This window comes from Phyllopteryx taeniolatus, chromosome 9 (genome assembly GCF_024500385.1).
Source record: "Phyllopteryx taeniolatus isolate TA_2022b chromosome 9, UOR_Ptae_1.2, whole genome shotgun sequence".
Classification (NCBI taxonomy): domain Eukaryota; kingdom Metazoa; phylum Chordata; class Actinopteri; order Syngnathiformes; family Syngnathidae; genus Phyllopteryx; species Phyllopteryx taeniolatus.
In genome coordinates, this window is record NC_084510.1 from 30,589,273 (window position 1) to 30,613,707 (window position 24,435).

Below are 24,435 nucleotides of genomic sequence, written 5' to 3' on the forward strand. Positions count from 1 at the left end.
TTGTAAGGGTTAAGGGACCAAAAATACGTCATTTTATTCACTATATATTTTTCAAATGAATCGGCCGATTAATCAGTTATCGGAATTAGCATCAGTCATAAAGTAGTTTTAATTCTTACAATGCTTTCTTTTTTTCCCCCAACATTACTAGTAAAATAATTGACATTTTTTTACATTGGTTTATAAAAAGAAAACAATTCAACCGATCACTTTTGACACCCGCCAATCCGGTGAGACTTCAGCTCAGTGAGCATCTAGTCGATTTATTCCAACAATTTTTATTTTGATTTTGTTATGACGAAGACCATAAGTAGTTAACCACCAAACGACAAAATCATTTCCCCAAGTGTCCTCAAAGGGTGAGTACATTAATTAGATTTTACTTTGTCATGCAGCATGCAGATTATTTTTGCATTCCCATTATTTCCTACAGACAATTTTTGTCGGAAAGTGAAGGCCCACTTCGCCGACTTCCTGAGCGGTTCCGACTTATCGCTCGCTGGCCAACAAATTATTTTTGTAGGTGGTGTTATAAAACAGTACAAAAAGTGGAAAAAGTGCTTGTAAAAGTCGTGTTAGTGGTGGGGTTCCTTTTGGGTACTCGTCGGGGTTACGTGTCTCCCGGCAGCAGCGGCGACGACTCGGACGCTGCGGCGGCGGCGGCGAGGCTCCGGGGCGGCCGGTCGTACAGGTGGCGGCACTGCACGTCCGCTTCGGCTCGGAGCTTAATTTTCTGCGGGGAACGACGGAAACGTGAGGGGAAACGCCGGGCGGAGACGAGAGCGAGGGCGCCTACCTGGAAGTCTCGTATGAACGTCAAGAAGAAGCTGATGAAGGAAAACGCCAGCGACCACTCGCACAGCGTGCTGACGATGTGAGCCGTGTAGCCCTGCGCACACGCACGTTTCAAACTAAATATTTGGGGCATATTTTCCCTTACAATTGGTCAATTTGAATTTGATCAATTCGGTGTAAATAAAACAATTTTATTTCATGAAATAAATACATTGTAATTAATAATTTTAATTTAAAAAAAATATGATTTCACTAAATTTTACACAAAAAGATTTTATTAATAAATTCGTTATAATTAATTTAATGACAAGCAATAAGCATTGACAATTATCTTAGTCAAATAAAAAACTGTAGACTTATTTTATTAATTGGTTGGTTAAGCAAACTATCAAAATTTAAAAATGAGCCTGAAACTTAATTAAACAATTGGCTAATTAATTATAAACATAAAACTGAGCATGAGAAATTATACTTAAAAGTCCACTAAACCCTTTCACATTTTGTATTATTCTATAAAATAATTGGTAAATTAGGCTGAAATGTATGGCATACATGATTATTTCAATAAAGACAAACAATTTGACATTTTAGCAACATTTTAGAACGGCATCCACCCACCGTCTCTCCGGGCGTCCAGTGCAGCTTGCGGGCGACGTCCACTCCGGGCAGGCTGCTGTACATGACGACGGACGACACGAACACTGAGAGGCGGAGCTTAAGGCAAACGGCGGCAGGAAGACCTCCGCCGAGGCAGGAGCGTCCGTCCGTCCATCATCTACCCGCTCATCTAACGTCTTTCACTACCTACAGTGGACCCCCGCCATTAGCGCCCAACCGCGAATAATTGACTCCCATTAGAATTTCATTGGGGTTTTCTTTTTAAATGATCTACCACCAGTGAGCAAATTTGGAGAAAACCAATCCACGCACGGGTGGCGAAGTGCGCATATGCAGGGGCCACTGTCCCTTCGAAGGATACTGCCGACGATGCTCGCGAGGGTCCAGAGCGCCAGGGCGAGGCGGACGTGGAAGACCCTCCTGCTGTGCACGCGGGGCTGCATGCGGTGCGACAGCAGCGTCTGCGCCAGGATGTACACAGCGCCCACGCCCAACGTCAGCACGGCGCCCAGCAGGTGAACCCGGAACAGCGTCGTTTTCTGCGCACACGCAAATGCACGAATACGGCGGCGCCTCGGCATACGAATGACTGACTCGTTGGAGACGCACAACGTTTTTGCTTTGACTTGAGAACTACTTACTTGGAAGTTGGCCACCACGCACATGCCCATGGAGCTGAAGAGGCCCAGCAGCAGCCCCAAGCGGTTCAGTCTGGAGACGCTCCGGCCGCCGTCGGCGTCGTCGGCGCCCGTCAGCGCCTCCACTTGTTTGTAGCGCACGTACACGGTGGCCATGCCTGAACAGAAGACGCGCGACAACACGATCGAGAGCTGCCGCTTTTCCTCATTGAAACCCATGGAAATGCCATTCATCCGTTGCAGTCCCCCCAAAAACACCATCGACATTTTTTGTCATGTCTTTTTTAGTAAGACAAATAACACGTGAAAGGGGGGCTGGGGGGGGAGAGAAAACATAGGGTTGTGTCTTTGTTTTTGCGTTACCTAAAAAGGCCGACACATCCAGCATGATGCCAAACACGCACCTCTCCGGTGCCATCGTTCCCGTGTCGCTGGAAACAAAACAACAAAGCGCAAGAGACTTCCTTCATGACAAGTCGAAAGTGCAGAGCTCGGACCGGCGCTCTGCATTCGTGCCGCTGTCAACAAATGTCAAATCCAATTTGATTATTTGAAAACTAACTATAGCGCCCTGATGAAGTCCTGGTCGCAATTGTTTGCAATTATCTTATTTTGAGTCTGCTTTCACGGCTGAAAGCGAGCACCTGATGTAGGGCACCAGAGGGTCCACGTGCCTCAGGACCACCGCCGTGACGTAGGCCAAGACGAAGGCCGCCGCCGTCCAGACCGCCAGGAGGGCGGGCAGGAAGCTCAGGCCCTGCTGGAACCACCACATCGCTTCCTCCTGCGCTCCTTTGGGTCCTGTCGGTGTCGACAACCACAAACGCATTTGTCAGACTGAGCAGTTAGCACCAATCGTCCTTCAACCTATTCAACTGTTGCGGTCCAAGAATCGGTCAATAAACTATCAATTGGATTACGCAATCATTTATCAAAATTATGCTATGAAGCAAAAAAGTTTAGATGTGATATTGGAATTTTTGTCCATCCATTTCCTATACTGCTTCTCCTCACTGGGGTGGCGGGCGTGCCGCAGCCGATCCCAGCTGTCATCGGGCAGGAGGCGGGGTACACCCTGAACCGGTCGCCGGCCAATCGCAGGGCACATACAAACAAACGACCATTCGCGCTCACATTCACACCTGCGGGCAATTTAGAGTCTTCGATCAACCTAGCGTGCATGTTTTTGGGATGTGGGAGGAAACCGGAGTGCCCGGAGAAAAGCCGCGCAGGCACGGGGAGAACAGGCAAACTCCACACTGGCGGGGCCGGGATTTGAACCCCGGTCCCCACAATTGTGAGGCGGATGTGCTAACCAGTCGTCATGTGAATTTTTGTCCATTTAAAAAAAAAAAAAAAAGTGTGACATCTTGTAACATTCAATTTAAAAAATGTGCTATGTTGTAATATGCTAATTTGTTGCCAATCCTTGATGATGATGCAATCTGATGTTGACCTGCAACATATTAGTTTTAGTACATTTTTTTCATAAACGCAATGTGGAGTGGGCCCCCTCTTCCTTCCATTTCATTAATTCTTCTGGAAATAACCTACGGAAAAATCTAACAAAATTACAAGTCGTAATAGAAGAAATGTGAAGAATTAAACTGTTTTCCATTGTTTAAAACCTGATGAACTATATTGTTTTTTTGGTTTTTTTTTTAAACAAAAGGCTACACCCTTTCAGTTTATTCTTTTAATAATCTCATATTTTTTCATCTTTGTGGTATTATTTGAAAACAACATGATAGACCTTCATAAACGATGCCTGACAATTTATTAGCACTTTTTTTTTTTTTTTTCTTTTTTTTTTAAATCAAGAATCATCACACTATTCAAATCAGCACGGTAGACTCCAACACTCAAAATAATGAACATAGTTCAATTATGACCTCTGTGACAGTGCTCATGATAGATTTGTGCAGTATTAAATAGCTTTTGTGTATATGTGTGTGCGCCTAATAAATCCTGTGACGTCATACACATTGGGACCTGACTAATTAGTGGGCGCAGTTTAAAAACGAGGTCATGAGACTTCCGTGACAAATCAAGAAGCTACTGAATCATCGTATCATTCTTTTAGTAGAGAGAGTGAAAACATGTCTGATGGTCTGTCAAATAGTCGAGAGGGAACAAGTCAAGGGAAGACAAATAATTGCCACACTCCATAGAAAAATCTGTTAATTTAAGACCTTCAAACTACACTAAGTCCATTCTAATCATATTTATATCGTTTCTGAATCGGGCGGAGAAGCAGACGCGATCCGGCGAACCTTTCGCACCGCTAACGTTTAGAATAAATCACTTTCACTTTCACTCGCAGACAGTAGTTGTGTTTTCGCGTCTTTAATCTACGACATGTCCAATTTCCTAATGACACTCACGTCACTCAAGCGCGTCAAATCGTCCACAGCAATCGGCGCAGCTCATTTCAAACGCAAACTTTGGTGCAGTTTATGCTGGAAGGTCAATTTAGACTTGACTCTTTTTCTTTTGTGTCGGATTGTTTCAAAGCAAACGACGCCAAACAGGAAGCTTTCGCTTCGGTCGTGGCTGAGCCGACGCGCATGCGCGCCGCCGAACAAGCATTTTGCGCATGCGCTAATCCCTCACAAATTTCTACGGTACGCCTTTGGAGACGAAATATACGAAAACTCTTTTAATTTTCAATTCCCACGAATAACAGTTGTAGTTCGATACTCAACGATTTCGTAAAGAGAAATAAGAAAGCGTCATATCTTATTACATTTGCCTTTGATGGAAATTGTTTTACTTCTAGAAAGTAAGTGTATTTTTATGGCCTTTCTATTTGTTCCTTTACATTCTATAGGGAGCCTTCATTGGTGTACTTTACAATGTTCTCTGGCTTCCCCCAAAATTCATTTTAGACTGCAAATTGTCTACAGTTGTGAAGGAAATGGTGACTGGCTGTTTGTCAATTTGCGCTCACGAGCGGCAAGTCAGCAGGCCCGATTGGACTCTGCAGCCGGGATCGAGTCCAGCTCACCCTTGACCCCTAATGAGGACAAGTGCTACGGATGAAATAAAAGCTGACGGGTAATGCCTGCGGTTTTCCCTCGTGACCACTGAGATGCAATAAACGAGACAATGGCTGTATTTCCTTTCAAAACTACTTTATTGATATATTGAAAAAAAAACACTAAAGATTCACAAATTCCCACACTTGAGTGTCGAGAGCAACAACTCCAGCCAGCTCACTCCCAGTGTCGCGCCACCGCCGCCGCCTTGAAATGACGTACAAAACGTCAACAGACAGCACACTTGATGAATACGAGATTACACTTCAGATTGTACTGACCGATCAGGCACTTTTACTTCTCTCTCACTCTCTTTTTTTTTTTTTTTCTCTCTTTTTTTCCCCGATCTAATGTGGAAAACAACAAAAAAACAAAAACACACCTCTGGAATTGTCCATTTCTGGAGTGTACAGCTTCGTATAGAGTTTTCTTTAAACAAACAAGACAGTTGTGTACAAAGACGTATTAAGCCCTATACTAAAAAAAGAAGGCAAAAAAAACAGCATAATGGTGGAATGTAATGAGAATAAGGTCAAATGTTTTTGTTGAGACAAGTTGAACTTTTTCAAGAAAAAATGTAATTTAAGTTGCTGCATGTTAACATTTTTTCGATAAGTGTTAAAGGTTTATTTTTCAGGGGTAAAAAAAAAATAAAAAAAAAAAAAAAAAAAAAAGTTTTTTTTTTTCCTCCCCAGGATAAAAGGTAAACCTCCAGATGTTTTTACAAAGATTATTTTCTCAATAAATTTTTGGGAGAAAAAAAGGTCTTAGTGTCTCTTGCAAGTTGACTATTCCTACTTGCATTTATTTCCTCGTCAAGCGTGGCCCAAATACTCCTCGGTCGTTGGGACACGAGGCGCTTCCTGAGCGTGAAATTGCGAATGACTTTTGAACCGGACAAAGCAAACAAAACAAATTGGGGGGGGGGGGGGGGGGAACACATGAAAATGTTGGATTGCGCGTGGGCTGCGGAGAACAGTCAACATCGCAAACACACAAAATGGATCAACACAGCCACCCGGTCGTGGATTCCCGTCTGTGCGAGCCACCTGGCGTCAAGTTGACGATGGTACACGTTTTGCGTATTGAACATCTGATGCGTCGGAAGGAAGACGCATCACTCGGACCCCTTGGAAAAGTTTGATCGGCGGTCGCCCTCACTCCGCCTTGTCCTTCCTCTTGGCGGCGAAGGGCACCTTGTTGGCCACCGTGGAGCCCACAGAGGACACGCCGCCCGCCACGGCCGCCACGCCGCCCTTCACGAGGCCCACGCCGGCGGCGGGCACGGCGGTCACGGCCGACTTGGTGATCTCCAGGCTCTTGCCGCCCACCCAGGCCACGCCGCCCACGGCCGCGCCCACCACGCCCTTGGTGACGTTGAAAAGGCCGCCGGTGACCCGCCACACCACGCCGGGCTGCGCCGCCGCCGCGTGGTCCTTGGACGAGTCTGCCGAGCCACAGAAAGCAAACACGGGAATGAAGCGGCGTCGCCAAAAAGGAAAAAAATAATTAAAATTAATTAAAACACCCCCAACAAACACTTGCGACAAAACTTATTTGTTTGTTTGTTTGTTCTCTTTGTTGGATTATGTAAACATTTGGCTGGGGGTTAGAAATTAGGCACTGGCAGGGGGGGGCGGGGGGGGGGCTACACAAGCCAAATATTGTACTCAAGTAAGAGTACACTTACTTGACAAGAAGATGACGCAAGTCAAAGTCAAACATAGTCCTCCAAATAATTACTCGCTGAAAAAAGTTCAAGTACTGAGTCACTTCTGATTTATGTTTAAAATGAGCATGAACCTCAAATCAATAAAAGTAACTGAAAAAATATGAATGTGCAAATTCAGATATTCCTGAACAGTATGACTAAATCTAAAACATCAAATCTTTATGAAATACATTAAGGCAAATTCAACTCCCCCAAAAAATAGTCTGGTACTATATTGTTGGCACTTGTTAAACGGCGGCATAATGGAGGCGAAGCAGGCAGATTACACAAACGGGAAAGTACGTTTTTGTGTTGCCAAAGAATTTTGACAGAGAGAGAACAAGATGCATGTTTTACAGTTACTTGTGAGCAGAAAATCGTGCTAATGTTGCCATATGCGCAGCCAAAACAATTGCGAGGGGTTTTCTCAAGTTACAATTTTGGCTAGTGACAAAACGACGCTGCACGTTACAGCAGTTGCTTTTCGTCGTCTGTAACGTAAACACGACCCACTTTGATTGGCCCGCGAAGCCCAATAGAAGACGTTGCGTGCGGGCATGTGACGTTCTTGTGTCGCTGGAATAGGCCAACTCGAGACAAACGTCGGCGTGGTAATCAGGGCGGATCGGAGCAACGGCGCCCGACGCGCAAGTCGAAAACCAAGGTCTAAAAATGGATCGCGCAAGCACATTTTTGATAAATGAAAGTAGTGAGCGGCATGTAGATTATTGTGAACAGAGTAAAAGTATTTAAGTGGAACAAACCATTTTTCAGGCAAGGGGGTGCTGGATTTTTGTTGGTCAAATATTAGCTTTTAACCAACTGTATGGCAATGCACCTTTTTAACTTGTTTAAAGCGGACAGAGTTAAAAAAGTCAATCAATCAATCAATCTGTAAAATTGTAGCGGCGTTCTGCTGCTCATGACGAAATAACGGAACCAAGGAAAGTTAAGACGCAAGCTGCAAACGGCGACATGCGAACACGTATTGCGCCATGTGGGACCGGGAACGGCGGGGGCTTACCCCCTGCGGGCTCACTGCAGGCGGGCTCCGTCGGGTCCGAGGCCAGGGTGGTCCCGGGCTGGGGCTCCGCGTTGACGTTATTCACATTCTGGAGGAAAATGGGATTTGTTTATTTAGCCAAAAACTTTATTTTTGGATGGCTGAAATCCTCATTTTACACGTTGGGCAACAGTTCTTGTAACATTTACTCTCAACGGCGTCGCGGTCTTGTGACACGGGCGGACTCGGCGAATGTACCCGTTGCATTCTGGGTAAACCACCTTCTAAACAGTCGAGTGACTCGACAGCGCCTCTGCAGGTTGCAGCCAATTCCTGCGCGTCATTTGGACTCAAATTAATTAATGAAGCACCAATTTAACATTCATTGATTATTATGCCCATCTGTTTAGGAAGAAAAAAATATATATTTTTTTCACCTCTACCGTTATATTTTAATATACTGTGTAGATTTATTTATTTTATACAGCTATCGATAAGTGGAGCTATTTGTCCATATAAATACTGTAAAAACAAAGAACAGTCAGATTGGAGGAGCCTAAAAATTAAATGGTAAAAAGACAGCAACAAATATACAGTACAAAGACTTTAAAAGAACATTCTAAAGATCTGCAGGTTCAAATTTAAAAAGGTAGCGAGGGGGGAATAATATTTGCCATGTATAAACGGTGCTATAAATACATAAATAATAGATTTGGGGGAAAAAAGAAAACAAAAACATTCACTCACCTGTCCAAAGTGTAAAAATGCATTCATGATATACATTTAATAACGAACAGTGTAAAGTTTTGCAGGAAGTACAAAAACCAAATGAGAATGATGGAGAGAGGAGAGAAAAAAAAAAAACCCAAAAAAAACAAACAAAAAAAAAAACCTCTGAAGACCTTGAAAAAGGAAACTTGCATATGCGTCACAGTAAAAAGTAAAAGTACATTGATAATGATCTAAACACGAAGAATATAATTATGGAATGTGCGTGTTGTTACCTTGACCATTGTGCTTTTGTCGCAGCGCAAACTTGAAACTTGAGACTTGAAACTTGAAACCAGCTTGTCGTGCAGCCTCCGACGCTCTCGAGCCCCCGGGACGAACGACGAGCTCCAAGCCGGAAGCGGCTCACCGTGGCCGGCCTGCTTTGCGCTGCTGCTCGGGCCTCTCCGGAGCACATCAACGTGGCACGTCTGGGCGTCAGGGCGTCTTCTCTTCCCGCAGGTTCGCTTCGCTTCGCTGGCAGCGCCACGCACGAACCACCAACACCGCCGCTGCTCTTCTTCTTCTTCGTCTTTTGCTCTTCTTCTTCGCCTTCTTTTTCTCCTCTCCCTCGCGTCTTCTTCTGCACTTCTGCCGACGTGGCGCCACGCACGTAACCACGCACGCGCACATGCACGCACAGTACTTCCGCTCAGATCCTTAACAATAAAATAGTGTCTTTTTTTTTTTTGGTTGTATTTATTAACGTTAGAATCAGTCATTTTTCGAGTTAAGTCGTGGTTGGAAAAGACATTTTAAGTAGTTGTATTGGTGTTTTGTGCAACAACAACACAAATAAAAGAAAATAATCTAAAAGAGTTCAAAGTTAAGCCAACTAAACAATTGGAATCAATAGAAAACAACGAATTAACAAATTCATGTGTAGTTTCATAAATATGTAATTATTTTGCTGTTCATTTTTTTTCCTTTTTGGTTTTAAAATGACTTATGTAGACAAATTCCTTGTGTCTTGTAACATACTTGGCCAATAAATCAGATTGTGATCATGATTATGGAGAGCGAAGTATTGCATATGGTTGAGTAAATTATTGTCAGAGATCAATTATCAATTTGAAGCCGTTTTTCTGTTATAAAAGCAAAAACAACAAAAAAATACAATATGCAAGAAATTCAGAATGCCACCGGGATATATGTATGCATTTGCGAGATCAATTATTAATAGTCAATTTGAAAAGCGTAGACTTCATCCAACTGTTTGTTGACCATCCTCAGGATAAACACGGGCTTTTAATCGCAATGTCTCACAAGGTTCGTTTCCAATTTAAAAACCAAAACATACGTAACCCATGTATAGCTGGGTTATTTGTCATTATGGAAGTGTCCTCGTCTCGGTCAGATGAATGCGATGTGCCAAGACAATGTACAATGTTCACACTGAGTCCCAACTATTGCGTGTGATTCTGACTGAATTCCAAGAAGCCATAAAACAAGTCAGTGTCTACATAATGGCCAATAATCTACACAGTTGTATAACTGTATATCTGAATAATATCATTCAGAAAAAAAGTAGTCGAGTTCTTTTTCCATTTTTTTTTCAATTTTATTGTGGCCTTTATTGTGAAGACAGAAAGTGACTTGGGGGGCGTTGCGACTTGGTCTCCGGAAGGATCCAACTCCGGATCCTCCACATCACCCTGCACTGAGCAAACGTGTTGCCTCAATCGAGGCAGTCAGAGTGAAGCCAGAAAAGTCAGGCTGTGTTAAAGGTCAAGTGCAGCACGTGGATGTTGGAAGCAACTTTGAGTGACACAGACCGTGTGTGTGTGTGTGTGTGTTCTTCTCATGCCCAATAAAACAATCAATTTTGAAAGGATGTACATCTTTGGATCACTTTTATGATCTCAACGTTTCCAGCCTCTCTTTTTTTTAGGATTCATGTAACATTTGGACTTGAATTTGAAATCTTCATAATTAAATTTATTTAAAGACCAAATAATAGTCATGCCATAATATTCTGAAGAAATTCCCCACTACATTAATATAAATATTTTCTAACTTTATTTATCTCATTTTATTACTATCTGATTTACTTAGTATATGTAATATATATATATATATATTTTTTTCTCTTGTCATATGGCTACGCTCCCTCGGCATTTATGTTAAGATGTTATCAAGACTGTTTGTATTTTCTAAATTTTTAAATCAAACTTTAAAAACCAACAGAAAATTCGCAATCGATTAAAATGAATAAACTGGCTGTAATTAAATCATAAAGTATCAAAATGTGTCGGTCGGTCGACAGTCTCCTGTCTCCTCGATTGTTTTGGGTCCTTTCTGGCCACTCCGGGAGAAACAAGACGAAATAAAATGCGACTAAAAAGTTGACCAAATATTAATAAAGTCACGTTATTTACTATCATCAGTTGGAAAGTAAAAGAGAGAAATTTGGACACAATTGGTCGCTATTTATTAGTCGCTTATGTGGTTGTATTTAGTTCAGGCATATGCTTGGTCGCATTGTTTGGGGTCCTTGCTGAAGAGTCGGCGGCGGGTCTCCCGGATCGAAACAACTGATGTGAAAATACGACTATAAATTGAAGGAAATATCATCATTAAAATCAACTTGTTCGGCCAACAATGAATCTTGAACTGCTCGGTAAATACCGAAAACTCTTACTCGTTTGACGTGAACGTCTTTCCTCGTCATTGCGATGTGTTTGTTGTGGTTAGCATGGTGAGCTAGCCTAGCAAGTTAAGTGGCGTTCAAATGACACAAATGATGAGTTTTCTGCAACCTTACAACCACTCGCCCATGATATGCTTGCTTAAATAACAGGCCTACTTGATACGAATAATGTAAACGGAGTGTGCATGGTAAGGCTAACGTTAGCCTCGCTTGTTGTTATCGCATTTAAACGTTCAACAATTTAAATGTACAGTTATAACCTCAGTATTTCATATGTCAAATGCACTCCGTTAAGCCTAAATCTCTTTGGTATGCATCATCCCAAAATTTCAAGTGTGAAATTTATGGTTTTAAAATTATTGTCCCCTCGTATTAAAAGTTTGGTTGGCCTTGAAGGCACTTGCTGCATTTGGAAATTTTACATTGCAACTACTTTCTTTGTATATTACCCTCATTAGCGCTTTCAAATGTCATTATTTTAATGTCTATAATTGCTTTCAAATTTCAGCATGCAATACAAAGAACTGCTGTGACAATTTATCTATTAGTCATTCAATCTGCTCTAAGTACTAGAGAACTCTGCATCATTTTGCACAGTTGTCAAAAAAACAACAACAATTGTACCGGCATTAGCAGATAACTAGCAACCCTTTATTGCTCAGTGACTGTTTTTTGTCAATGTCTTTATGTTTCCAAAGTGTTCTCTTGTCAATTGACTGTCTGTTGTCGTACTAGAGCGGCTCCAAGTACCGGAGACAAATTCCTTGTGTGTTTTTTGGACATACATGGCAAAATAAAGATGATTCTGATTCTGATTTAGCGAATATAAAGTATTTTGTCTTGATAATTTACACTTTGTAATCATCATCTTGTGAAACTCCTTAAGGGGAACTAAACCCAAATTGTATTAATTCTTTTTTTTTTTTTTTTTTTTTTTTTTTTTTTGTAATACCACATATGTGCCACCACTAATCTAAACTCAGCATTCCAACTGGTACTGCATTTGTGGAATAAGAATTAAACAGACTCTATCCCCTTTAATGTGTGTCCATGCTTATTAAGTCCTTATTTTTCTTTCACCCCTAGAATCGTTTGGGCAGAACTATCCAGAGGTAAGCCAAAGACACAAACAACTATTACAAAAATGTACGCGGTCGTAACCGAGGCTGAGCTCCCTTTTTTGTTTGCGTTTGTCAGGAGGCCGATGGAACGCTGGACTGCATCAGCATGGCGCTCACCTGCACCTTCAACCGCTGGGGGACCCTCCTGGCGGTGGGCTGCAACGACGGCCGCATCGTCATCTGGGACTTCCTGACGCGCGGCATCGCCAAGATCATCAGCGCGCACATACACCCCGTCTGCTCCTTATGGTGAGGCACAAAACCACACACTAGTCCCCAGTTATTCTAGTGCCAATATAGTGTAAAAATCGTAAACCCGCTGCACACCGAGCGAGCTGACTGAAAAGTTGCGCGCAGTGTGCGGGGTTTTGCAACTAGTTGTCATGGGTGGACCACGGTCGGCGGCTAGATTTGCTGCGAGTCGATATTTGAAGCGCAGGTGAATGGCGTGGCAACGTCGCAGATGTGACGGCCAATCAAAAATCGTATCACATGACTTTTCACAGCCAAAATGACGTTTACGGTTACTTAGCGACGTCCAGCCGGCCGCCGTCAAGCCAATACAGTGTTTTACAATAAGAATTAAAATAGTTCTAATTTTAATATGAACCTGTGGTTGAAAAAAGCAAAGCATGGAGAGTCTCCGTCACTGAAATGCATGAATGCTTTTGCAACAAACATTACGTTTCCAGGTACAAAGTGACATCCAGCCGGCCGTTGTCAAGCGGCTAGCCAGCTGGCTCATACGGTATATACACTATAGCGATACTGTGTTTCCAGATACATTTTTATTTTTTATTTGAATTTATATGTATTGATGCTGTTAATTTAAAACAAATTTAAAGACATAAAATGCATATTCATCTGCATTTTGTAAAAATGTTTCCAATTTAAGGAAGATGCTGAAATTCAAACATAAAATAATTTGAACTATTGGTTAATTTTAGTGTCTTAGATCAATTTTAGATGAAATAAAATGCAAAAAATATGAATACATAATTTAATAATATATAAAAAAATTTTTTTTTAGGCCAATGCCGATATTGATATTTGTTAGAATAAAATTCCTAAAACTGGTTCATCGGCTGATTCATAAAAAAAATATATATAATAAATTAAAATAACTTCTTTTTGTCGCCGTAAGCAATAATCCTCGATTTCTGGCGCCCCCTAACGCTGGGATTCAGCATTACAACAAAGCCTTTGTCGCTTGGAGAAGATGGAGGCTAAATGCTCGTCTGGTCCTCGTCCTCCTTCCGACCCCGCGTGCTTCCTCCGTTGACTGTGGCTCAGTCCACCTGCGCGCTGTCCATATATGGTTCGGAGGTCAAGTACGTCATTTCAGCTACATCATTTTAGAGCGCCATCAAGTGATCCTCGTGGGAATGTATAAGATAAATATAAAAAGAAATATTGAAAAACATGGCAAGATGTCTCAGAAGCTGATAGCCTTAATCAGCATGTTGTCATCGACTCTCGTCGATGGCTTGGCTGAATAATTACTTTATTATTATTATTTTTTTTTTTAGTCAAAAAGTTGTGGATTATAGCTTTAATGTTTTATAATAATTTGTCCTTTAGTTTTTGTCTAACCTTCTAACACAGAAAAATAGACTTTTTTTGGGCCCATTTTCTAAATGTTTTTATTTTTTGTTGAATGTTTGTTTGAATGTCATTATCTTTGTCTTATGTTGTAATCATTATAAATAAAATAGCTCTGTGACTGGCTTTCATGTTAAATTGTTGAACATTTAACATGTTCTACAATACAACATAAGTTTCATGTTTAAATACGTTTTGACAAAAGGGACATTTTTCCAAGAGGAAACGCTTATTTTCACATTATGTGCAAAGGAAAAAAAATTTAATTTGTACTATTTCTGTGGAATTTGAGGCAAGTTAATACTGGCACAAAACATGCTGGGAGGGGGGAAAAAAACAGTGAAAATGAAATGTGTCCAGTTGGAGTCGAGACGGCCACAAGCTGGTGAGCGCGTCCACGGACAACATCGTGTCACAGTGGGACGTGCTGACGGGCGACTGCGACCAGCGCTTCCGCTTCCCCTCGCCCATCCTCAAGCTGCAGTGTCACCCCAGAGACATGTAAGTATAGTTGACTATGTATCCATCCATCCATTTTCTAAGCCGCTTATCCTCACGCGGGTCGCGGGCGGGCGGGCTGGAGCCTATCCCAGCAATCTTTGGGCGACAGGCGGGATACACCCTTAACGGGTGGCCAGCCAATCGCAGGGCACATATAAACAAACAACCATTTTCATTCACATTCACACCTACGGGCAATTTAGAGTCGCCAATCAACCTACCATGCATGTTTTTGGGATGTGAGAGGAAAACACAGTACCCGGAGAAAAGCCACACAGGCATCTGCCTTAGAATTGTGAGGCAAATGTGCTAACCAGTCGGCCGCCGTGCCGCCAAGTTGACTATCTAGTGCACTAAAAAGCATACAAATAGTTTAAAGGAGACTAACTAAATGGGAATAAGGATACATATATACCTTGAGTGGCCTAAACTATAAATATGTCTCTATTCTATATATGCATAAGGTAATTTGACGAGAATATAAATTTGAATGGAATACATGTAAGATTTGAGACTATATATAGACGCATACTGAATTTGCAACATATTTTCATATTTTTTGTTTTTGTTTTGAAAGAAAAACAATAAAAACTTGATTACAAAAAGTCCACAAAACAATCCCTTCATTGTGTTCACTAAACAGTGTTTTTTTTAAGTCAGCTTGCATAATGCTAATACACAGTGCAAAATACCACGGACGAGCTAACGGAGCTAGCATCAATGTTGCGGTCATTTTAAACCTCAAGCAACAGAAAATTTGAACACAAACTGCGCAACAACACAAAAGTAGGCTAGCTTAATGCTAACGCACAATGTAAAAGGCCGTAGACGGGCTAATGAAACTAGCATCAATGTTGTGGGAGTGGTAAGCCTTTAAGCAACAGAAAATTTCATCACAAACTATGCAGCAGGAAAAAAGTCCCCTAGCTTAATGCTAACACACAATGCAAAACACAACGCAAAATAGTTGCAGATTAATTTAATATTCCACTTGTTGTCAATCGATGAATTGTTGCACCTCTGAAGTGTTTTTCGAGGCGGTACTACTTGAAATAGTGAACAGGGAGTAATCCCCAACACAACCATACACACACACACTTGTTCCGTAGGGACAAAGTGTTGGTGTGTCCCATGAAGTCAGCGCCGGTGCTGCTCACCCTGTCCGACTCCAAACACGTGGTCCTGCCCGTGGACGACGACTCGGATCTGAACGTGGTGGCGGCCTTCGACAGGCGGGGCGAGTACATCTACACCGGCAACGCCAAAGGAAAGGTCAGCCGGCGGCGGCAGTACGCGTGGTTGCGTGTGGTCGATGTGTTGAAGTGTTGATTTAGACAGACTTGTTGAAAGATAAATGTGTGGGGCAGATTCTGGTGTTGAACACGAACACTCAGGACCTGGTGGCGTCATTCCGAGTGACCACTGGCACCAGCAACACGACTGCCATCAAATCCATTGAATTTGCACGCAAGGGCAGGTGAGACGACACATTATCGCATCGTCAAATGTATTTTCATGTCATTTGAATTATTTCGAGTTCTGGGTTTTATGTTTTTGTATTTCTGTTGAAATATATATATTTTCACATTATTTTTGAAAAATATATATGAATAATGTTAATAATTGTTATACTTAATCCAAATGCAAATAAATTAGAAATACACAAATATATTATTGTATAAATATACAATATATATATATATATATATATATATATATATATATATATATATATAAAACATACTGTGTACAAATATAAAAATGTATGCAAGGGTAGGTGGGAGGACACACCATTGGGTGTTCGAACTATTTTTTATTTTATTTTTATTTCTAGTTGTAATTTTTTTTATTGTATGTATTTTTGTATTTGTCTGTGTATTCATATATTTAGTAATAATTATAGTAACACAATTTCAATAAATAAATTATACACATTATAAATATGAAAAATTAAAAGACCTAGATATATAAACAACAAATAATATTACATATTACAATCTAATATCTTTGTGGTTATTTAGAGTTTTAAGTTTAAGCACTTTTTCTTGATTGATGATTGTGAAAATGATTTGAGTTTCTTAATGATTTTAGATGGGAGAAAATACAAAAAGAAAACATTAGTAAATTTATATAATAAATAGCAACAAATAAATGGACTAAAGGATGTATTTTAAATGGAAAATTAAAGACAATATGTACAAAAACTAAATTTAAAATTCCTTATAAAATATAATTTTAAATGCATAAAAACAATACAAATTAAATGACTAAATACACAGTAAATGAGGACAAAAAACAAACCCAATCCAGCTTGATATGTAGTGCACTTTAAGAACAACACAGCAAGCAACAGTACAAGTAAATGGATAAAATACCAGGGATGTATTATCAATAAAACATCGGTAAAAACACCAATTTAAAAAATGAAGAAAACAATATAAAATACAAAAAAAATAAAAAAAATCTCATCAATTGTGATTTACAACCCCAATTCCAATGAAGTTGGGATGTTGTTTTAAATATATATAAAAACAGAATACAATGATTTCCAAATCATGTTCGACCTATATTTAATTGAATAATGTTCAAACTGATCGACTTGATTTTTTTGAGCAAATAATCATAAACGTAGAATTTTCTGGCTGCAACATGTTCCAAAAAAGAGTGAGAAAGTTGAGGAATGCTCATCAAACACGTGTTTGGAACATCCCACAGGCGAACAGGCTCATTGGGAACAGGCGGGTGCCATGATTGGGTAGAAAAGGAGCTTCCCTGAATTGCTCAGTCGTTCACAAGCAAAGATGGGGCGAGTTTCACCTCTTTGTGAGCAAGTGCATGAGAAACTAGTCCAACAGTTTAAGGACAATTTTCCTCAATGTACAATTGCAAGGAATTTAATCATCTACGGTCCTAATATCATCAAAAGGTTCAGAGAATCTGGAGCAATCACTGCATGTAAGCGGCAAGGCCGAAAACCAGCAGGGAATGCCAGTGACCTTCGATCCCTCAGGCGGCACTCCATCAAAAACCGACATCAATGTGTGAAGGATATCACCGCCTGGGCTCAGCAACACTTCAGAAAACCAATGTCAGTAAATACAGTTCGGCGCTACATCCGGAAGTGCAACTTGAAACTCTACTATGCAAAGCACAAGCACATTTATCAACAACACCCAGAAACACCGCCGGCTCCTCTGGGCTCGAGCTCATCTAAGATGGACTGATGCAAAGTGGAAAAGAGTTCTGTGGAGTCCACATTTCAAATTGTTTTTGGAAATTGTGGACATCGTGTCCTCCGGGCCAAAGAGGAAAAGAACCATCCGGACTGTTATGGACGCAAAGTTCAAGAGCCAGCATCTGTGATGGTAATGGGCTGTGTTAGTGCCAATGGCATGGGTCACTTACACATCTGTGAAGGCACCATTAACGCTGAAATGTACATACAGGTTTTGGAGAAACATATGCTGCCATCCAAGCAACGTCTTTTTCATGGACGCCCCTGCTTATTTCAGCGAAACAATGCCAAACCACATTGTGCACGTGTTACAACAGCGTGGCTTCGTAGTAAAAGAGTGCGGGTACTAGACTGGCCTGCCTGCAGTCCAAACCTGTCTCTCATTAATAATGTGTGGCGCATTATGAAGCGTAAAATACGATAACGGAGACCCCGGACTGTTGAACGGCTGAAGTTGCACATCGAGCAAGAATGGGAAAGAATTCCACCTACAAACTCCCAACAATTAGCGTCCTCAGTTCCCAAACGTTTATTGAATGTTGTTCAAAGAAAAGGTGATGTAACACAGTGGTAAACATGAGCCTGTCGCAGCTTTTTTGGCACGTGTTACAGCCATAAAATTCTAAGTTCATGATTATTTGCTAAAAACAATCAAGTTTATCCGTTTGAACATTAAATATCTTGTCTTCGTAGTGTATTCAATTAAATATAGGTTGAACATGATTTGAAAATTATTGTATTCTGTTTTTATGTATTTTTAACACAATGTCCCAACTTCATTGGAATTGGGGTTGTAGATAAATATAAGTGAAACCAAGAAGCACAATATTAGCCAACAATAATGTAATTTCGGAAAATGTACCTTTTTCAACATGGCTTTAGTTTCCTTTTCCCGCTCGTCTCACCTCGCAGTTGCTTCCTCATCAACACGGCGGACCGCATCATTCGGGTGTACGACGGCAGGGAGATCCTGACCTGCGGGCGGGACGGTGAGCCGGAACCCATGCAGAAGCTCCAAGACCTGGTCAACAGGTGCGCCCTGAACCGCCTCAACGTGACTGTTACCGTGCCAGAAGTTCCTCGGGTGATGTAAAACTGTTCTCTCTTACCGTCCGCCGCCGTTGTGTTTCCGCCGTTCAGGACTCCGTGGAAGCGCTGCTGCTTCTCCGGGGACGGCGAGTACATCGTGGCCGGCTCGGCCCGCCAGCACGCCCTTTATATCTGGGAGAAGAGCATCGGCAACCTGGTGAAGATCCTGCACGGCACCCGAGGGGAGCTGCTGCTGGACGTGGCCGTGAGGACCTCGCGGACGTTGTGTTGCTGCACAGTGTTTACACGACAGTCATGTGACCTTCCTCTCCTCCAATGTCCAGTGGCATCCCGTGCGTCCCATCATCGCCTCCATCTCAAGCGGAGTGGTGTCCATCTGGGCCCAGAACCAAGTGGTTAGTAAGGATGAAAGCGGCTCCCGCACGGCCCCGGAACGGCCCCTCAATTTGAAACGCCAAACTGTCTGTTTTCCATCCACAGGAAAATTGGAGCGCTTTTGCGCCGGACTTCAAAGAGCTAGATGAGAACGTCGAGTACGAGGAGCGCGAGTCCGAGTTTGACATCGAGGACGAGGACAAGAGTGAACCAGAGCAGACGGGTACAACGCTCACCAGACAAAAAGTTTCATGCTGTCAGACCGTTTGCCACAGGTGGCCTGAAATTAGGCTGAGGTGGCCGCCTCTAAATTTGACATACTGGAAAACCGCCATCTCTGATCATATTTGCATGCGTCCCATCATTGAAACCTATTTATGTGTAGCTGACCGCTCTCACCGGTTCTAACTCGCGACGTGTCGCTCACGCGGCAGGTGCGGACGCGGCCGAGGACGAGGAGGTGGACGTCACCACGGTGGACCCCATCGTGGCTTTTTGCAGTAGGTGAGGAAGACGTCGGGGCGTCTGATTGGCCCAACGGTGTCAGCAACTTCAGTACGCATGACACCATCGTTTTGACAGCTTCAGTGGCAACTGGATTGGCAGTCGATGGAATGCAGACGTCTGCCGAGGCCCAAATATCTCAATTTGAAGTTGTATAACCTTCGTACACACCTCCTGTCATACCTTGATGTGTTTCCCGCAGTGATGAGGAGCTGGAGGATTACAAGGCTCTGCTGTACCTTCCCATCGCCCCTGAGGTGGAAGACCCCGAGGAGAACCCCTTTGGCCCCCCGCCAGACTCCACACCCCAGCCGGGGGCCGCTGAGGAGGCGCAGGCGGGCGGTGACAAGAAGCAGCGGCCGGCGTCATCCGAGGGAGGCCCGGCCAAGAAGAAGGCACGCACTACCAACATCGAACTGCAGGGGGTGCCGGTTGATGGTAAGAAAGATTAACCACAAGTTCAACCACTCAACAAAGAAATAATACCGTCCCAATCGCGCCCTTCCAAGTCTCACTGTCATTGCCCACGTGAGCATTGACGTCCCCCAGCAGAACGATGGAGTCCCCAGCGGGAGCGCTCTCCAGCACCCCCTCCAAGGACTCCAAAAAGGGTGGGTACTCTGAACTGCTGTTTGGTGCATAGGCACAAACAACAGTCAGGACCCGTCCCCCCACCCGAAGGCGGAGGGAGGCTACCCTCTCGTCCACCGGGGTGAACGCCGACGCACGGGCGCCAAGCCGGGGGGGCAATAAGTATACCCGCACCTGCTCGGCGCCGCTCACCGTGGGCAACTCCAGAGTGGAAGAGAGTCCAATCCCTCTCGAGAGGAGCGGTACCAGAGCCCAAGCCGTGCGTGGAGGCGACATTCCACGTGCCTAGAGCCAGCTTGTGTACCCGGGGATCGGATCGCCAAGGTCCCTGCCTTCGGTCACCGCCCAGCTCGCACTGCGCCCAACCCTTATTTGCCCCTCCCAAAGGTGGTGAGCCCATGGGAAGACTATTTTAAACCTTTTCAAAATAGTCATCGGCCAGAGTTTTGACGATTAAATGCTGCTATATGCTGCAGTTCTCATAAAACAGTAAATGTTGTTAAGTGTCAGAGTCGGGCAGAATGATGTCCTCGTGCTGTTTATCCGCTACGTGGAACTCTGACTCCATTCAATCCTACAGCCCTGTCCACACGGAAAACGTGTTTGTGCATCTATAGATTTTTTCAAAAATGATTGTTTTTGATAATATTTTAACATTAACGAGACAACAGTTCTGTTGCTAAACAAAACAGCAGTACCGTTTCAAGTCACGGTGTGAATCCTCCTCATGTGTGATTGTTTTCTCTTCCAGAGGTGCACCCCCTACTGGGCGTGAAGGGGGACGGCAAGTCAAAGAAGAAGGCGGCGGGCCGGCCCAAAGGCTCCAAAGGTAAAGACAAAGACTTCCCCTTCAGGCCCAAGCCCTACAGGGGGGGTGAGCGGCCGTCTTTCGCCATGGAGGTCCTGGGCAGCTCTGGCCCGGGAGGCGGAGGAGGAGGAGGAGGAGGGATGAAGGGCAGGGCAGAGGGGGGCCTGGCCACAGGTAAGCGTGCCATTGCCCCTGATGCTGACAGGCGGCGCTGTGCTGGTCCTGCTGGTCCTGCTCCACTAAGCTACGCTGATTGACAGCTCAGCCTGTCTCCCCTGTGCTGCTACCCCCCCCCCCCCCCCCCCCCCCACCCCGTCCAAACAACAATAACAACCACCACAATCTGCCATCGGGTCTCGAAAGCAGTGGTTCTCAAACTGGGGTCAAAATAATACAACACAACGTAAATAATAACAACAATCAATTGTGATTGCATTTCAAAATATATGTACTGTACATATAGTACCAGCGCATACGTACACACGTGCACAAAATTGTAGCTGCCCCTGTGTTCGTGGAAGAAAAGCCCACAATGGTCACTGAGATGACTTGAAAGAGTAAGACATCAAAAAATTACAGAAAATTAAATTGAAAGAAAAATTATAACGTTTTCTTCTGGTTCTTGTAAAGATTACAACTTTAGTTTTCTTGACAAACTGACTTTATTCTCATAAAATTACATCTTTGTTCCCCCCCCCCCCAAAAAAATGAATTCATCATAACATTACGACTTTTATTTCCCTCAAAAATAGGCAACTTTTTTATTCCTCTGGCATTTAGGGCTTTTTGATATAGAATAAGAGGTGTCATTTTATAAAAAATAAAGTTGTATTTTTGAAATTCAAATCTTACCTTTTCTTCACTTGTTGAACTTTGACTTTAGTATTAAAATATTACCCTTTAAAAATATGACTATATTCTCGTAAGATTGCAACTTTCTATCCTGGCAAAATATCTTTGTTCTTGTAAAGATCACAACTTTTTTTCCTAGACAAAATACAACTTTAATCATAATTTTCTCCAAAATAGGCAACGTTTTCCTGTAATTCCTATGACATTTAAAGCGTTAAAAGTTATGTTTAGTTGTTGTTTCTTTGGAAAAAACGTCCTGGATCCCGAAAGTTTGAGAACTCTGCCTGGTTGAAAGTCACAGTCTGAGTCACCGGACATTTTATTAATAATAATAATTCACCATCTCATGACTTCAAATGCGGGAACATTTGTCCGTCTGACTCGCTTGAAAACATAACGTTCCAGTCCATCCTGTTCCACTCCATTCCAGTAGGTGGTGGTAATGCAAGTCACAAACCGCATACTTTATCCTTGGCCCCAATGCAAGCGGACTGTAACAAAGTAAAAGCCACACTTTTAACAGGATTGGAACCAAAACATAACTGAGCGCTTTGAATTAACACTTACAAAGGCACCAATTCAATTTGTCAATTTCATTGCATAGTTTATAGATAAAGCACAGGTACAGATAAGAAAAAACAAAAAAAAACAAAAACAAAAAACACCCAGGGTTTGCATAAGTTTGCACACCCCTGCCTTGGAAGGTGTACCTAATAAAGTGTCCAGTGAACGTTCCGTAATTACCCACATCATCCAAGTCACTGTTCTACAAGTGAGAATTATGCATTGTGTGTCCAGACTGTGGTTTTATGACTTGAAAACAAACAACAACAGCACTAATTGATGATTGGCTGCACCACTTCCCGCTTGGCCCTCCTGCTCCCCATTCCCGCCTCGCTCCTTTGGCCTTGTTAGGTGTGCTGCTCACTTCCTGTCCCCTTTGTCCTCTTCAGTTGACTAACACCATCTTAACCAACACTTTGTCTTCTTCTACATGTCAGCAACAGTAGACACAACTTGCTGCTCTTTTCACATTTGTGCACCTAAGAAGTGTTTCGTGGAAATGTATCCTTAGTCTGAAATAACATGAGTGCCGATAATTACCGTATTTCCTCAAATAGCGGCCTCCCACTCAAATAGGTGCCGTGCTCTGATTAATTGTCACACACAAGGGCTTGAAACGTCAAGGCTTGGCCTTAAATAAGATAGAATGTATAGAATTCAACCGTTTTTGCCACAATTTTTGCTTTCATTCAATGGACATTGTGCTCCTCCTTCTGGTGTGTGCGCCCTGGCCACCAGGGGCCAATATAATACAGACATTCAGACACATGAAGAATTTCACAACTGACTCGGCAGTAATATCAGTCGTTTTTCACCTGGAAGTCTTGTACTGTTGTCTGTCCACGTGTTGCTCCCCCGTTTGTGTTCAAATAACCATTGCTTTGAGTGTTATAACTTATAGCGCTGAGACGCAGATGCTCCGAGTCTATCACATTTTGCATTGTTTGTTAGCATAGTGCTGAATTGACTTTCAGCACAACTGTACTTCTTTGACACCAATGAATACTTTCCTGTTATCCAGGGATTTGGCGGCATTTTTTTCTGGCATTTCAGGGTTTTAAAGAGTACAAAATTAGCCGCTAATGATTTTTCAGTGAAAAACAACACAAAGTATGAATGAAAAGAACAACAAGCTACAAATAGGTCCATTATTTGCAAATTGCGAAACGGCAATATTATGTGTGGGATTACAGGCCGCTACATGAGAAAATCCGCTTCGGTTTGAGTCGCACTGTTTTACGGGTGCCTGACAAGTGGTGTGCCCCTCTCTGCAGGGACGCTGGTGACTCAGACGTACAAGCAGCACGACATAGGCGGCATGGACTGAGGCGACGAGACAAAGGGATGTGCAGATTCCCGCTGTCGCGTACAGACTGTGAGCAAGCTAGAAAACGTGCTCTTTCCACTCCCGTCACAAGAGGGAAACTCCGGCCCACCAACAGTAGAGATCACGTCATCTGTACGGTTCGTCTCGTAGACAATTGTGTCCTCGGTGTGTGTGTGTGTGTGTGTGTGTGTGTGTGTGTGAGTGTGAGATGTCTTTTTTTGTTTTTATATATATTAAAACATTTTGGATTCACAAATCATCAGCAGCCGTGTGTTAAAAGTTTGTCAAACTCGCCTGCCAACGAACCACCCAATTCCACCCATTACAATAATTTGATAGACAATTCCCACAAGGATGTTCTGTTGAACCGGAACATAATCATTTATTCCAGGTACCTATTTTCCCAGGTAAATCCCAGTTCTTCCCTTTCATTATAAAACACTTACAAGGGGGCTCATCCCCCGCGAGGACAAACATTACTCATCGATCATATGATCAGCTGGACGTTTCCACTTCGGGATTATGACAAAGAAAAAAAAAAAGAAAAACATGGAAGATCCGTCCGTACACAAGACCGTGACCAATCAGAGAGGCGTGGTCGCCACGCCCCGCGGTTTAGGTGACGGGGATTCGCCGGTCAGCCTGTCAATCAAAGCAACGCGTCAAGCTCGCGCAGTTCGCGTG

At 42.8% G+C, this 24,435-nt stretch overlaps 3 protein-coding genes across 5 annotated transcripts; 1 reads left to right on the forward strand and 2 right to left on the reverse strand.

Annotated features, from left to right (window-relative positions):
• Positions 1 to 206: 206 nt before the first annotated feature.
• Positions 207 to 4,638, reverse strand: dram2b (DNA-damage regulated autophagy modulator 2b). 2 transcript variants are annotated; one of them, XM_061783498.1, is made up of 8 exons: positions 4,436 to 4,636; positions 2,696 to 2,852; positions 2,415 to 2,482; positions 2,055 to 2,209; positions 1,775 to 1,952; positions 1,414 to 1,496; positions 797 to 889; positions 207 to 733 (listed from the first exon to the last, which is right to left on the reverse strand). In XM_061783498.1, the coding sequence occupies exons 2-8, from the start codon at positions 2,824 to 2,826 to the stop codon at positions 611 to 613; spliced, it is 831 nt and encodes a 276-aa protein (XP_061639482.1). In that variant the 5' UTR covers positions 2,827 to 2,852; positions 4,436 to 4,636; the 3' UTR covers positions 207 to 610. The 2 variants fall into 2 exon arrangements, with proteins under 2 accessions (XP_061639482.1, XP_061639481.1); XM_061783497.1 differs by having other exon boundaries at positions 1,775 to 2,209; positions 4,436 to 4,638.
• A 526-nt stretch (positions 4,639 to 5,164) lies between these two features.
• zgc:153675 (uncharacterized protein LOC768179 homolog) lies at positions 5,165 to 9,293 on the reverse strand. The gene is made up of 3 exons (XM_061784855.1): positions 8,808 to 9,293; positions 7,825 to 7,912; positions 5,165 to 6,536 (listed from the first exon to the last, which is right to left on the reverse strand). The coding sequence occupies exons 1-3, from the start codon at positions 9,291 to 9,293 to the stop codon at positions 6,247 to 6,249; spliced, it is 864 nt and encodes a 287-aa protein (XP_061640839.1). The 3' UTR covers positions 5,165 to 6,246.
• A 1,747-nt stretch (positions 9,294 to 11,040) lies between these two features.
• On the forward strand, positions 11,041 to 24,010 carry rbbp5 (retinoblastoma binding protein 5). 2 transcript variants are annotated; one of them, XM_061786366.1, is made up of 14 exons: positions 11,041 to 11,191; positions 12,308 to 12,333; positions 12,419 to 12,591; positions 14,305 to 14,445; positions 15,555 to 15,717; positions 15,813 to 15,922; positions 18,593 to 18,712; positions 18,821 to 18,974; positions 19,054 to 19,125; positions 19,211 to 19,328; positions 19,540 to 19,609; positions 19,812 to 20,047; positions 20,952 to 21,182; positions 23,699 to 24,010. In XM_061786366.1, the coding sequence occupies exons 1-14, from the start codon at positions 11,173 to 11,175 to the stop codon at positions 23,749 to 23,751; spliced, it is 1,686 nt and encodes a 561-aa protein (XP_061642350.1). In that variant the 5' UTR covers positions 11,041 to 11,172; the 3' UTR covers positions 23,752 to 24,010. The 2 variants fall into 2 exon arrangements, with proteins under 2 accessions (XP_061642350.1, XP_061642351.1); XM_061786367.1 differs by having other exon boundaries at positions 11,042 to 11,191; positions 20,952 to 21,029.
• Positions 24,011 to 24,435: the final 425 nt, after the last annotated feature.

Bases quoted from the DNA above. Each gene is read 5' to 3' on its own strand.
- dram2b (XM_061783497.1), bottom strand. From the start codon at position 2,826: ATGTGGTGGTTCCAGCAGGGCCTGAGCTTCCTGCCCGCCCTCCTGGCG. The intron at 2,210-2,414 runs GTAACGCAAAAA...TCTTCTGTTCAG, and splicing joins GGATGTGTCGGCCTTTTTAG to GCATGGCCACCGTGTACGTG. The intron at 1,497-1,774 runs GTATCCTTCGAA...TCCGCCTCTCAG, and splicing joins CCTCGCGAGCATCGTCGGCA to TGTTCGTGTCGTCCGTCGTC.
- rbbp5 (XM_061786366.1), top strand. The intron at 20,048-20,951 runs GTAAGAAAGATT...TTTCTCTTCCAG, and splicing joins GCAGGGGGTGCCGGTTGATG to AGGTGCACCCCCTACTGGGC. The intron at 21,183-23,698 runs GTAAGCGTGCCA...CCCTCTCTGCAG, and splicing joins AGAGGGGGGCCTGGCCACAG to GGACGCTGGTGACTCAGACG.
- zgc:153675 (XM_061784855.1), bottom strand. From the start codon at position 9,293: ATGACTGATTCTAACGTTAATAAATACAACCAAAAAAAAAAAAGACAC. The intron at 7,913-8,807 runs GTAACAACACGC...ATTTTCCTCCAG, and splicing joins ACAAAAGCACAATGGTCAAG to AATGTGAATAACGTCAACGC. The intron at 6,537-7,824 runs GTAAGCCCCCGC...GTGGCTCGGCAG, and splicing joins CTGCAGTGAGCCCGCAGGGG to ACTCGTCCAAGGACCACGCG.